Genomic DNA, 12,747 nt, shown 5'->3' with positions numbered 1-12,747 from the left:
AGGGGACTCTGGTCCGCTGTTGGTGGGATTGTAGACTGGTACAACCATTATGGAAAACAGTGTGGAATTTTCTCAGAAAACTAAAATTGGACCTGCCCTTTGACCCAGCAATTCCACTGCTAGGTGTTTAGAGCCCTAAAACACCAATCCCAAAGAACATATGCACCCCAATGTTCATAGCAGCACAATTTACAATAGCCAAGAGTTGGAAGCAACCTAGGCGCCCATCAGTAAATGAATGGATCAAAAAACTATGGTACANATGTACTTTTTAAGGGGACTCTGGTCCGCTGTTGGTGGGATTGTAGACTGGTACAACCATTATGGAAAACAGTGTGGAATTTTCTCAGAAAACTAAAATTGGACCTGCCCTTTGACCCAGCAATTCCACTGCTAGGATTGTATCCCAAGAGCCCTAAAACACCAATCCCAAAGAACATATGCACCCCAATGTTCATAGCAGCACAATTTACAATAGCCAAGAGTGGGAAGCAACCTAGGCGCCCGTCAGTAAATGAATGGATCAAAAAACTATGGTACATATACACAATGGAATTCTATGCAGCAGAAAGAAAGAAGGAGCTCCTATCCTTTGCAACAGCGTGGATGGAACTGGAAAGCATTATGCTGAGTGAAATAAGCCACACGGTGGAAGACAAATACCATATGATCTCACCTTTAACGGGAAGCTAAACAACAAAACAAACAAGCAAGCAAAATATAACCAAAGACACTGAAATAAAAAACAGGCTGACAGTGACCAGAAGGGAGGGAATTTCAGGGGGAAAGGGGGAGGGATTTAGAGGAACATATATAAAGGATACATAGACAACAACTGAGAAGAGTGGAAATGGGAGGGAGGGGGGAGCACGGGGGTGGAATGGAATGGGAGTAATAGAATATTGTACTTGAAAAATAATTAAATAAATTTAAAAAATAAAACAAAAAAGAAATGTACTTTTTATATTTTATATGTGTTAAGTCAGGATAAGTGTTATAGTTAATGGTTAGTTATAGGCATTGTCAGCCAGCTGGCAGCTGTAATGTAGGCAGTGTTTTTTAAGTGTGTATGAATGTGGTCATGGCTATTTATACAGTGATTCTTTAACTAAGTTATGTGTGCTGAATAAACTACATGTGTACAATGCAAATGTAACCAACATTTCCCCAAAGAGATTACAATTAGATTGTAAGATATTTTTAGTGGTACCTAGAATCCTGTTGTATCTTATCATAGGTGAAATAGAGGCAATAATACTAGTTCAGTGTATCACAAAGGTATCAGAAACAATGTATATACTAACTCATTGATTCATATATTATTGTACTTGAGATAACCAGATAAATTGACATAGATAATGATTGATTTTATAGCTCAAGAATTATTCTATAACTAATTTTATTATTAGACAAAGTTTTCTCTGCCAAATAACTTTTCACATAAGAAAAGGAGGAAGAATTAATGAAAATATTAGCCATATTTTATTTTACGCTACATTAAATAATGACATAGTGCAAAGATTTTCAAAGCAAATGTAATAGCCACACTATTAGTGAATTGGCTCAATATAACTTTGTCACATATTATGAATACAAATTAATATTTGTGAGTAGATTTTTTAAACTACAAAAATAGAGCATGATAGAAATGATTTAAGAAGGTAGGTCTAAGTGTCTGCTTTTGTTTTGATATTTTAAGTGATTTATTTACCTAAATGAATACCTTGTTCATATTTTCTTTGTTGGCATTTAGTATAACATAAAAATTGATGAATTTTAAATTCATCATGTTATTCCAAATACTACTGAATAGCATTAATAGACTGTAATCCTTGGGTAAAACTAGTCATTGACTGTTAGACTGCTTTCAGCCCATTTTTTCAGTTTTACTTCTTTATTGGTAATGATAACAATGGTGATTATCCTCACCACACATTTTTCTTAACATACTGAAAGTGGTGAGGTGTTTTGGTGACGCCAAAGAATTGAGAGTTGGGGAAAATCATGGAGACAAGCTTTCTGACTTACCAATATGGCTTCCTAAGTTCATTAGTGCTGAGCTACATAGAGCTATACGCCAGATAATGATGAAGCACATAGAAACTACTTGAATCTGGCAGCAGAATGGGGAGAGACGACTATGAATCAAATTCCCTTTCCTCCCTACATTTTTCTTCTCCTATACATACAATATCTCATATATTGCAGATGCTTATTAAATGTTTTTCAAATAAATATATGAAGAAAAATAGTTCAGGTATATGCACATTCTTACTTGATTATATTGCAGGAGACTTCACTAAGTAGGTAAAATTTATGATACTTTAAAAGATGAAATAGGCATACAATTGGTATTTGTTTTATTACATGTGTTTATCTTCTCACATTTTATTGGATTTTCACATTCACAGGTAATTATAACAATGCTTGTTTTGTGTCATGAGTTTGGTCGTTCATGAGTGGCAAGAAATATTGGGTTCATTTTGTTTTATAGAATAACTTTATCATCTAGTTCTTCAGAATATTTTATATGAAAAAATAATATGAATAAACTTTAATTCCAGCTATGGGTATCCAGTAGCATTTTTAAATATTCTATAATCATGATGATTTAAAATTGCATGACAGAAATGTCTGAATGTTGAATGTTGACAAACTGATGGGGTAAGAACCACCTGTGTCATTAAACTTTGGCTGAATACCAGAACAATATGCATATTATTTATCCAAATGTACATTTTTAGATTGATTTTTTGAAAAGTAAAATCTGAGCTGCTTTGGATTCATGAGTGGAGTTAAATTTGTTTCAGGAAATCAAGTTCTAATAGTAATGACAGTTATGAGTTAGCCCCTTACTAATCAGGGTGCTCCAGGAACCAGCGGCCTCTGAGCCACCTGGATGCCTTTTCAACAGTGCAGAAACTCAGACTGTAACGCAGACCTATGAAATCAGAGTCTGCCTTTTAAAAAATCCCTAGGTAGTTCCTGTGCCCATTAAAGGTTGAGGAGTGCTGGCGGCCTACCTATTTCCTCTCCTGATCTCCAATTTGATGGTACAGACACTAACTGAGACTCTGCCACATACATCCTGGCTCTTATACTTTTCTTCAAAGTACACATGGTTATAGTGTTCTCAAAGAGAATGGAGAGCATGCCTGGCTTGATTTGAGAATAGAAAAACTAATCTTCATTCTACATGCTTCAAAACTCTGTGGATGCATGTCTTTTTATGTTCTTAAGAGTTTTTGAGTTATATAATAGTTCTCCTTTTCTAAACAATGATTAAAATTGTATCCACTAAATGAATTAATCTGTTCCTGTTGTATCTTGTCTTCTACTGACAGTCTCAGAACATTATTTTAGTGTTCTTAGACTTGTGGAAGTCATGCTGCTTAGTTCTCTGAAGGAGTTAAAGTGAAATATTAGTAATTGTGCATATTTAATTTTTAAATGCCAACTGATTACTCACAGCATTTATAAAAAGGAAAATTATTATAGATATGCATAAGATGTTTCCTTAATAAGGACCTTTCAAGCTTAAAATTGTGCTATTATGGGCATTTTTATTACAGTGATCAGAACAAAAATGAATTATTTATTAACGTATCCTTCAACATTTCCCTTTCCAGATGCAAGACAAAGGTCTACCCCGATGAACTTCCAAACACGAGTGTGGTCATTGTGTTTCATAACGAAGCCTGGAGCACTCTCCTCCGAACTGTTTACAGTGTTATTAATCGTTCTCCACACTATTTACTTTCTGAGGTCATCTTGGTCGATGATGCCAGTGAAAGAGGTATAAATATTTTTCTCATATATTTTCTTAAATTAGAAAACTTTGTTATGGTCAAAAGGACAGCTGGGAAATGAGCTGTGTTTTCCTTATAATTATACTAGCCCCGAAGCCACCCATCATAATCACTGCCTTTTCATCAATGCACCCAGGCAATGCCAACTCCAGAAACAAGTGACTAATTATTACGGTTTCTCTCATGATTCTATTTGGTTCTTACTAACCCAGGAAATCCACCAAAATGACTTTCAAAATAGTTCTTTTTTTCCTACAGCTCAACTGCTTATATGATTGAGCATTTGTATGACTTTATGGATACTTGTCTTTTTTTTCTTTTTAGTTGAGGTAAATGCAAAATAACATAATTGAGGAGCCTGCATTTGCCAATGTGGCCCAGTTTCTCAATTACAGTTTGGTATATTAACTTCCTATTTTACCCTTATCCTTGCCAGCCAAGTGGCAGGTTATAATGAACTCGACATGAATAGACTGATGCAATCTCTCTACCTTTATGTCACGGACTGCAAAAAGAATTGCAAGAGTTCTGCACTATTTCTGTGTGCTGAATTTTCATCAGGCCCATAGTATCTCTGCTGTGTCTTAAAATACTTTAAAAACTTTCTTATAAATTCTTATTGCATGTTACAGATTTTCTCAAGTTGACATTAGAAAATTATGTGAAAAAATTAGACGTGCCAGTAAAAATTATCAGAATGGAAGAGCGCTCTGGGTTAATCCGCGCCCGCCTCCGAGGAGCCGCTGCTTCAAAAGGGCAGGTCATAACCTTTCTTGATGCACACTGTGAATGTACTTTTGGATGGCTGGAGCCCTTGCTGGCCAGAATAAAAGAAGACAGGTAAGAANGCATGTTACAGATTTTCTCAAGTTGACATTAGAAAATTATGTGAAAAAATTAGACGTGCCAGTAAAAATTATCAGAATGGAAGAGCGCTCTGGGTTAATCCGCGCCCGCCTCCGAGGAGCCGCTGCTTCAAAAGGGCAGGTCATAACCTTCCTCGATGCACACTGTGAATGTACTTTTGGATGGCTGGAGCCCTTACTGGCCAGAATAAAAGAAGACAGGTAAGAACTCGTGTGTTATGTCTGCCTGGGTCATGTCGGAACCCGTCAGGACTGTTTAGACTTTCCATCAAAACTTTTCTAGGCTGCTAGTTTCAGGAGGTTTATTTCCTAGCTTTTAAAAAAAGTCATGCCCTCGCCTTGGATGGCGGCCAAGTTGGTTGGAGCATCATCAGGCATAAGGTTGTGGGTTTGATTCCCTGGTGGAGGTGCAAACAGGAGGCAATCCATTCGTGTTTCTTCCTCACATCAATGGCTCTCTTTCTCTTTCCCCTTTCCTCTTTCCAGAGAATCCATGGAAGCATATCCTTGGATGAGGATTAGAAATAAAAATAAAATGAAATGAAATTAATTAAATTAAATAAGCTGTCCCCATCCTCCTCACTTAATAATAAGACCTTGGCTTATTTGTGCTACACATGAATTTGATTAAGAAATAGTAATTCAAACAGTAAACATGTGTTGAATATTCATTTTATTAGGTGAAAGAAAGCAGTATAATTTGAAATAGTGCAATTTTGGCAGATTTTCAAAGCATCTTATTGTATCCTCACAACCACTCTGCGAGGTAGGTAATGTAGAATTCTTACCCGTACCTTTGCACTTGTGCCTAATAATAAGGAGGGACATATAAGTTAAGGAGCTTGGCCCAGTTATTGAGAGTAATAGGAGTAATTCAGTTCTTCCCATTCCCAGATCAGTCTTCTTCCTACTAGATCAGTGTCCTTATTCAAAGTCTAGTTCAAAACCACCTTGTCAGAGCCTTAAAAATAAACACATAAAATCTTACATTCCACTCATAATTTTAAAAAAGCATGGCGAGCACAGCAATGGAGAATGTTTTATTATTTAAACAATAGTGCCACTTTGTATATAAAAGTGCTGAAATGAAAGATTAAATAATATGTTATAGAAATTAAGAACTCATGTATAACCACAATTCTCTCTGATGATAAGGCTATGAAGTATCAGCTTTTTTTTGACCATACCCATAAACATTGATGATAAATGAGGGTAATTCCCAAGCACTTAAGGAAGACAACTATGTTAAATACTGTCTGATATAACATACTGTTGCTTAAAACCTTGCTTGCAAAGTCATTTCACCTACAGTAAAAAGGTCTTTGTAGAATTGAAGTTTTTAATTAAACACCCTAGACAGTGCCGCACAATGCCAGCTAGTCCAGCTATATCACGTAAGTGGCAAGATTTGGTACTTGCCAGGAAGATGGATGGAGGTTGTTAAAACTGAACCATAGCAGTTGAATAAAGCAGTAGGAACCTTTTAGTCAACTGAGTGTAGTACACAGCTAATAACATTTTTCTACCCTGTGTATTGTACAGAGCCTACAGGAGGGTAAGACTGGCAAAATAAAATGAACTTGAAACATCTTAAATGCATTTCCTGGCAACATTTCATACATTATGCTGCTTTTTTAAACATGTGTTTCATATTCAACTTAGTATTTAATATGATATTGTTTTAATATGACCATGCATAGGTCATTTACTTTTTAATCTAACAACACATCTAAACTGTATTTTTATGTAATGAACTCCAATATGTTGTCCTACTTATAAATTCTGAAGTTGCCATAACATATAATAAAGTCCTGTTCAATGTTATTAGATCTAATTTCATCTCCTTACAAATTAAATTATTAAATTTAATGAAGAAAGAGAGAAAGATATTAATTTTGTAGAAACCAGTGTTAGCAAGGAGCTTTTCCAAGGATAGATGAATTCTATTGATTTCAGAGAACTCTAGGCTTTAATTAATTGTGTGGAATTGAAATAAGTGTTGGTGATACTGGTGGGAAGAATCAGGATACATGACGGATAGCATTTCTTTACTTTCCACATCTATGGGTGATTCAAAAGCATATTTGTGTATTTACCTTGCACCAAAACTGAAAAATAAGCTCTGCTCTTCAGAACTGGCTACAACTAAGGCAAACTTGTGTAGACCCACACAAGTGGGTCTACACATTTGCTGTGAAGAGGGCACAGGGTTGATCCTGTAGCAAAACATATAAGCCAGGAGTAGGGAAAGACTTGAGAAAGCACAGCTTGGATTAAAAGAATACCTAATGATTCCTCAAGGTGAAAATTTCGTACCCTAAAAGCCACATCCAGAATCCCACGTCTCCTGGCTGTTCCTCTTTCTTTCAGAAAAGGTGGGTCTGGGGTTAAATGCTGGAAACTGATATTGATTATTTTTTTCTGTCTTAAAAGATGTAGATTGTTATAATAAACATCTTAAATTGAGGACAGTTCACTCAGAAATTGTCACGACCCTAATATCTTTTATAGGAAATATTTACTTAAACTGATGCCACTATTTTTATGGTTATTTCTGTTTGTTGATTTTTGTTTGTTTTTCATAATAGATATTTTGTCCATAAAGGTTTTCTCAGAACTGTCTCTTTAAACTAACCTAACCCCTCTTAGATTCAAACTACCAGATCTAATTTGCAATCATTCATTCTCCTGTAGCCTATTGCTTTTCTATAAATGAAATTGCTAAAATGATGCATAATATCAAAACTGTTCTACCAATTGTGCTGTAGGGGAAGGTTTTATGAAAAATAGACCATGTTCATCCTGCTGAGTTAATAGTTAGAATGCATTTGAAAATCAGCTTGAAGATCAGTTATTATATTTGACCAGATTATACATAGGAGTATAAAGTTGTCTTTGATAAAAAGAAAGAATTTCATAGAAAAATGATAAAATAAAAATAAAAGCATATTAATGTCACAAAATGATTAAATTTAAACACATCAGCTATATTTAGCTTGAAGAAACAGATGTAATATTTAAATTATTGTCTGTCTGTAAACTGGTTTTACCCTCCCTGCAGGAAAACAGTTGTGTGCCCCATCATTGATGTGATTAGCGATGATACCTTTGAATATATGGCTGGGTCAGACATGACCTATGGGGGTTTCAACTGGAAACTGAATTTTCGTTGGTATCCTGTTCCCCAAAGAGAGATGGATAGGAGGAAAGGAGACAGAACATTACCTGTCAGGTATGTAGCTCCTTCTTCCAAAGGATAGCATGTGTATTCTTATAGTAGTTAAGAAGTATTATAAATTTGTGTTCTCATTTTTAAGTCTTTAGAAGTCATAAAGTTTTTATTCATATAGTCATGTTATCACCTTTTACATGGTCTTCTAAGAATCAATGGCTATATTAAATCTAGTTTAAATGAGCACAGGCAAATTTCAGTATTGGCAGAAGTGCCAAATTTCCTTCGAAACTTTGTGTAATCTTACATTCAAAATGTATTTTTTGTAAGTTTTCTGCGTGACAGATATTTGCTATGTGCTAGCCTTGCCAGTGCAGGTAGACATATGCACATATCTTCCCTAAATGTATATGCTTTATAGTGGTGGTACACTCAAAATTGAAATAATCAAAATATTCTAAATTTACCAAACTTAAAGAACTGCCTTCCTGGCAGATACAAAAGGAAGATCCATTTAGAAATTTTAATATATTAACAATTATAAAGGAATTTTTGTTGCAAATTATTGAAAATAGCTATTTAATTTGAAATATTTATTCATAAAATATGTTTGCTCATAATACAAAATGAGAAATATCATATACATCTTTAGTTGTCTAGATAAACATTACCTAATTTAATAGCATAAAATTACCACCTTCTTACTTTAACATATTATTGTATACCTCTTACTTGCAACCAAAAATTGATTTCCTAAATAATATACTTTAGGAGGAGTTCACTAGTTTAGCTTTTTAAAAATTAATTTGACATATCATCATTTAGCTAGAGTAATAGAAAAACATCATAACATTCTAAAACAATACATATAGCCCTTTATCTAAATAAGAGTGTTTTTTAAACTAATGAGGGATTGACATCCATTGGCAAGATTAATTATATAATGAATTAAATAAAACTAGCTCTAGAAATTTGCCCATTGAGAACAAACATTTATCTCGATGTTTGTTATTAAATTAAATATTGGAGCTGTTAACCCCACAATGAAGGTATTACTACAGCAAAGAAAGAATGTGGCTACAATAATTGAATAAAGAGATAAAATTATGATATTACTTAAAGTGTGATTTAGTAGTCCTGAAATCTTGCTGTAATCTTCACATTCATCAAGTCTTATTAATCCTCGCTTTTAATAATTGAGGAAATATAGTAGCTCATGTTACCATTGTTTATTAGAAATCTTATTTTCCCACAGCATGGTAGCATTTAGTGTTAGCTGGTTTTTCAAATTTGGAACCCAAGTGAAATCAGTCAAAATATTTGAACTCAAATATATACAATGTATTTATTCATTTGAAAATGAGTCTCAAAAATGTTTTTTTGTACTCATTGTTTTTTTTAAACACTGGCAAAAGTTATGCTTTATTTTACATTTTTCAGGTTTTCAGTTTATTTTATTTTCTGAGCTTTAATATTTATTTTAATATTATTTAAAATTTTTTTCTAAGTACAATGTACATTCACTATTATTTTTGCATTAGTTTCAGATGTACAGACTATTCATTAGACAATCATATACTTTACAGTGTTCCAGCTGATATTTCCTGTACCCACCTGGCACTATACACAGTTATTACAATGTTATTGACAATGTTTCTTGTGTTGTACTTTACCTCCCAATTACTGTTTTGTAGCTAACAATTTGTACTTCTGAATTCCTTCACATTTCTCACCCAGTCTCACAAATCCCCTCGCTTCTGCCAACTATCAGTTTTCTGTATCTATGAGTCTGTCTCTGTTTTGTTTATTTTGTTCTTTAGATTTCACATATGAATGAAATCATATGGTGTCTTTCTCTGACTGACTTCACTTATAATATTCTCAATGTTCATCCCATGATTTCCTAAATTGTAGTGCTTTATGTTTTCTTGTGGTTTAGTATTCCACAATATATATGTAGCATATCTTCTTTATCCAGTCATCTATCAAAGTACTCTTTGGTTGTTTCCATTTCTTGGCCACCAAGAATAATGTTGCAGTGAGCATAGGGGTGCATACTTCTTTGCAAATAAATATTTTCAATTTTTTGTGTAGATACCCAGAAGAGAAAATTGCTGGGTCAAATTGTAACTATTCTTAATTTTTTGAGAAACCACCATATCGTTTTCCATAGTGGCTGTACCAGTTTACATTCTGACCTGCAGTGAATGAGAGCTCCTTTTTTTTTTCACAACTTTTCCAACACTTGTTATTGCCTGCCTTAGTCCATTCTAACAGCTATGATATTTCATTATAGTTTTGATTTGCATTTCCCTAATAGCTAGTGGCATTGAGTGTCTTTTTATGTATCTATTGTCCATTTGAATATCTTCTTGAGACAAGTGTCTGTGTAGGTCCTTTGCCCATTTTTTTTTAATTGGATTGTTCGGTGTTGAGTTGTATGAGTTCTTGATGTATTTTGGATATTAACTTCTTGTCAGAGCTGTTTGCCAATATCAACTCCCATTTGGGTGGTTGCCCTTTTGTTTTGTTCAAAGATTCTTTTGATGTGAAAAAAGCTTTTTAGTTTGATATAGTCCCATTCATTTATTATTTGCCTTTGCTCCCCCTGACTTTGAGGTCAAATTCATAAAATCTTTTTTTTAGATTTTATTTATTTATTTTAGGCAGAGGGGAAGGGAGGGAAAAGGAGAGGGAGAGAAACATCAGTGTGTGGTTGTCTCTTGTGCTCCCCACACTGGGGAACCTGGCCTGCAACCCAGGCATGTGCCCTGACTGGGAATGGAGCCAGTGACCTTCTGCTTTGCAGTTTGGCGCTCAATCCACTGAGCCACACCAGCCAGGGCCAAATTCATAAAATCTTTTCTAAGACCCAGGTCCATAAGTTTAGTACCTGTGGTTTCTTCTATGTAATTTATTGTTTCAGATCTTATATTTAGGTCTTTGATCCATTTTAAATTAGTATGTGTGCACATGGGAAAAACTATACTCTAGTTTTATTCTTTTGCATTTGACTTTCCAATTTTCCCAGGATCATTTATTGAAGAGGCTTTTTTCCCCTCCTCCATTTTATGTTTTTGGCTTCTTTGTTAAAAATTATTTGTCCATATACATTTGGTTTTATTTCTGGACTCCCAATTCTGTTCCATTGGTGTACATGTTTGTTTTTTTCTCACAATAACATGCTGTTTGATTATCATAGGTGTGTAGTATAATTTGAAGCCAGGTAATGTGATACCTTCAGCCATTTTTTGTCAGTATTGCTTTGGTTATTCTGAGTCTTTTATGGTTCCATACAAATCAGATGATTTTTTTTTGTTTTATTTCTTTAAAAATTGACATTGGAATTTTTATGAAGATTGCAAAAATCTGTATATTGTGTTGGGTAATGTGGACATTTTAACTATGTTGATTCTTCCAATCCGTAAACATGAGATATCTTTCCATTTCAATGTCTGTGTCAATCTCTATTTTGTAGTTTTTAGTATATAGGTCCTTTATGTTCTTTGTTAAATTTATTCTTGAGCATTTTATTCTTTTGGTTGTAATTGCAAAAGGAATTTTTTTCATTTTCTTTCCTGAAAATTTATTGGTAGTATATAGGAATGCTGTGGATTTTTGACATTAATTTTTAATCTTATAGATTGACTCTATTTATTGTTTCTAATAATTTTTTTGGCAGAGTCCTTAGGGTATTCTGCATACACACTCATGCCATTTGCAAAAAGTGACACTTTTACTTCTTCATTCCCACTTGGATGTCCTTTATTTCTTTATCTTCCCCAATTGCTCTGGCTAGGATGTCCAGAAGTATGTGGAATAAGTGTGGTGAAAGTGGGCAACCCTATCTTGTTCCTGGATCAGAGGAAAGGCTTTCCTTCCGTTTTTCACCATTGAGTATGATACTGGCTAAGGATTTATCATATATGACCTTTATTATGTTGAGATATCTTTCTTCTATATACATTTCATTGAGTGTTGTAATCATAAACGGGTGTTGTATCTTATCAAATGATTTTTCTGCATCTCTTCATAAGATTATATAATTTTCCCTTTGTTTTGTTAATGTGGAATATTACTTTGACGAATTTGCATTTGTTGAATCAAGTTGTGCCCCAGCAATTAACCTCATTTGTTCATGATGTTTTTGTTAATATATTGTTGAATTCGAGTCGCTAGCTTTTTTTTTTTAAGGAAATAAAGCATTCATCAGTGATACTGCTCTATAGTTTGTGTGTGTGTGTTATTTTTGCCAGATTTTGGTATGAAGATTATGTTTCCCTCTATAAATGTGCTAGAATGTATTGCCTCTTCTTCAGTTTTTTGGAAGAGTTTGCAAAGTATACATGTCAAATCTTCTTTGAATATTAGGTGGAATTCGCTAGTAAACCCATCTGGTCCTGGACTTTTTTGGGGGGGGAAGTTTTTGATGGTTGTTTCAATTTCCTCTCTGTTGATTAGTCTATTTAGATTTTCCATTTTTTCAAAATTCAGTCTACTAGGACTATGTATTTCTAGGAACTTATCCATTTCTTCTATGTTATTGAACTGATGGCATATAGTCTTTCATACTATTCTAATATGATCATTTGTATCTCTGTGAAGTCTGTGGTAACTTCTCTTTTGTTTCAGCCTTTTCTTTTTTTCCTTAGTAAGTCTAGCCAGGGGGGGTTCAGTTTTGTTAATCTTTTCAAAGAAGCAGTTCTTTGTTGTATTACACTTTTGTAAATAGTCTTTTTGTTCTCTATTTCTTTCGATTCTGCTCTATTTTTTATTATTTTCTTTCTTCTGCTGACTTTGGGGTTTTTCTTTTCTTTCTTTCTTTCTTTTCTTTTTTTTTTGAAATTGATTTGTACCAATATAAACTTATCTCTTATTACTGCTTTCACTGCATCCCAAA

The 12,747-nt window shown here is 33.9% G+C and overlaps 1 protein-coding gene across 1 annotated transcript in view; it reads left to right on the top strand.

Moving 5' to 3' along the window:
• GALNT13 (polypeptide N-acetylgalactosaminyltransferase 13) overlaps positions 1-12,747 on the top strand; it is a 290,543-nt gene that overhangs the window by 79,029 nt on the left and 198,767 nt on the right. The window contains exons 2-4 of the mRNA XM_037027822.1: positions 3,630-3,796; positions 4,442-4,649; positions 7,737-7,907. Of these exons, the coding sequence (XP_036883717.1) occupies positions 3,630-3,796; positions 4,442-4,649; positions 7,737-7,907 (546 nt within the window). The remainder of the gene's footprint in view (positions 1-3,629; positions 3,797-4,441; positions 4,650-7,736; positions 7,908-12,747) is intronic.

The sequence above is a fragment of the Sturnira hondurensis genome, unplaced genomic scaffold, assembly GCF_014824575.4.
Source record: "Sturnira hondurensis isolate 20B ecotype Veracruz unplaced genomic scaffold, ASM1482457v3 Scaffold0019428, whole genome shotgun sequence".
NCBI lineage: Eukaryota > Metazoa > Chordata > Mammalia > Chiroptera > Phyllostomidae > Sturnira > Sturnira hondurensis.
Note: the sequence above shows the minus strand (reverse complement) of the source record. Positions and strands in the feature narration are given on the sequence as shown.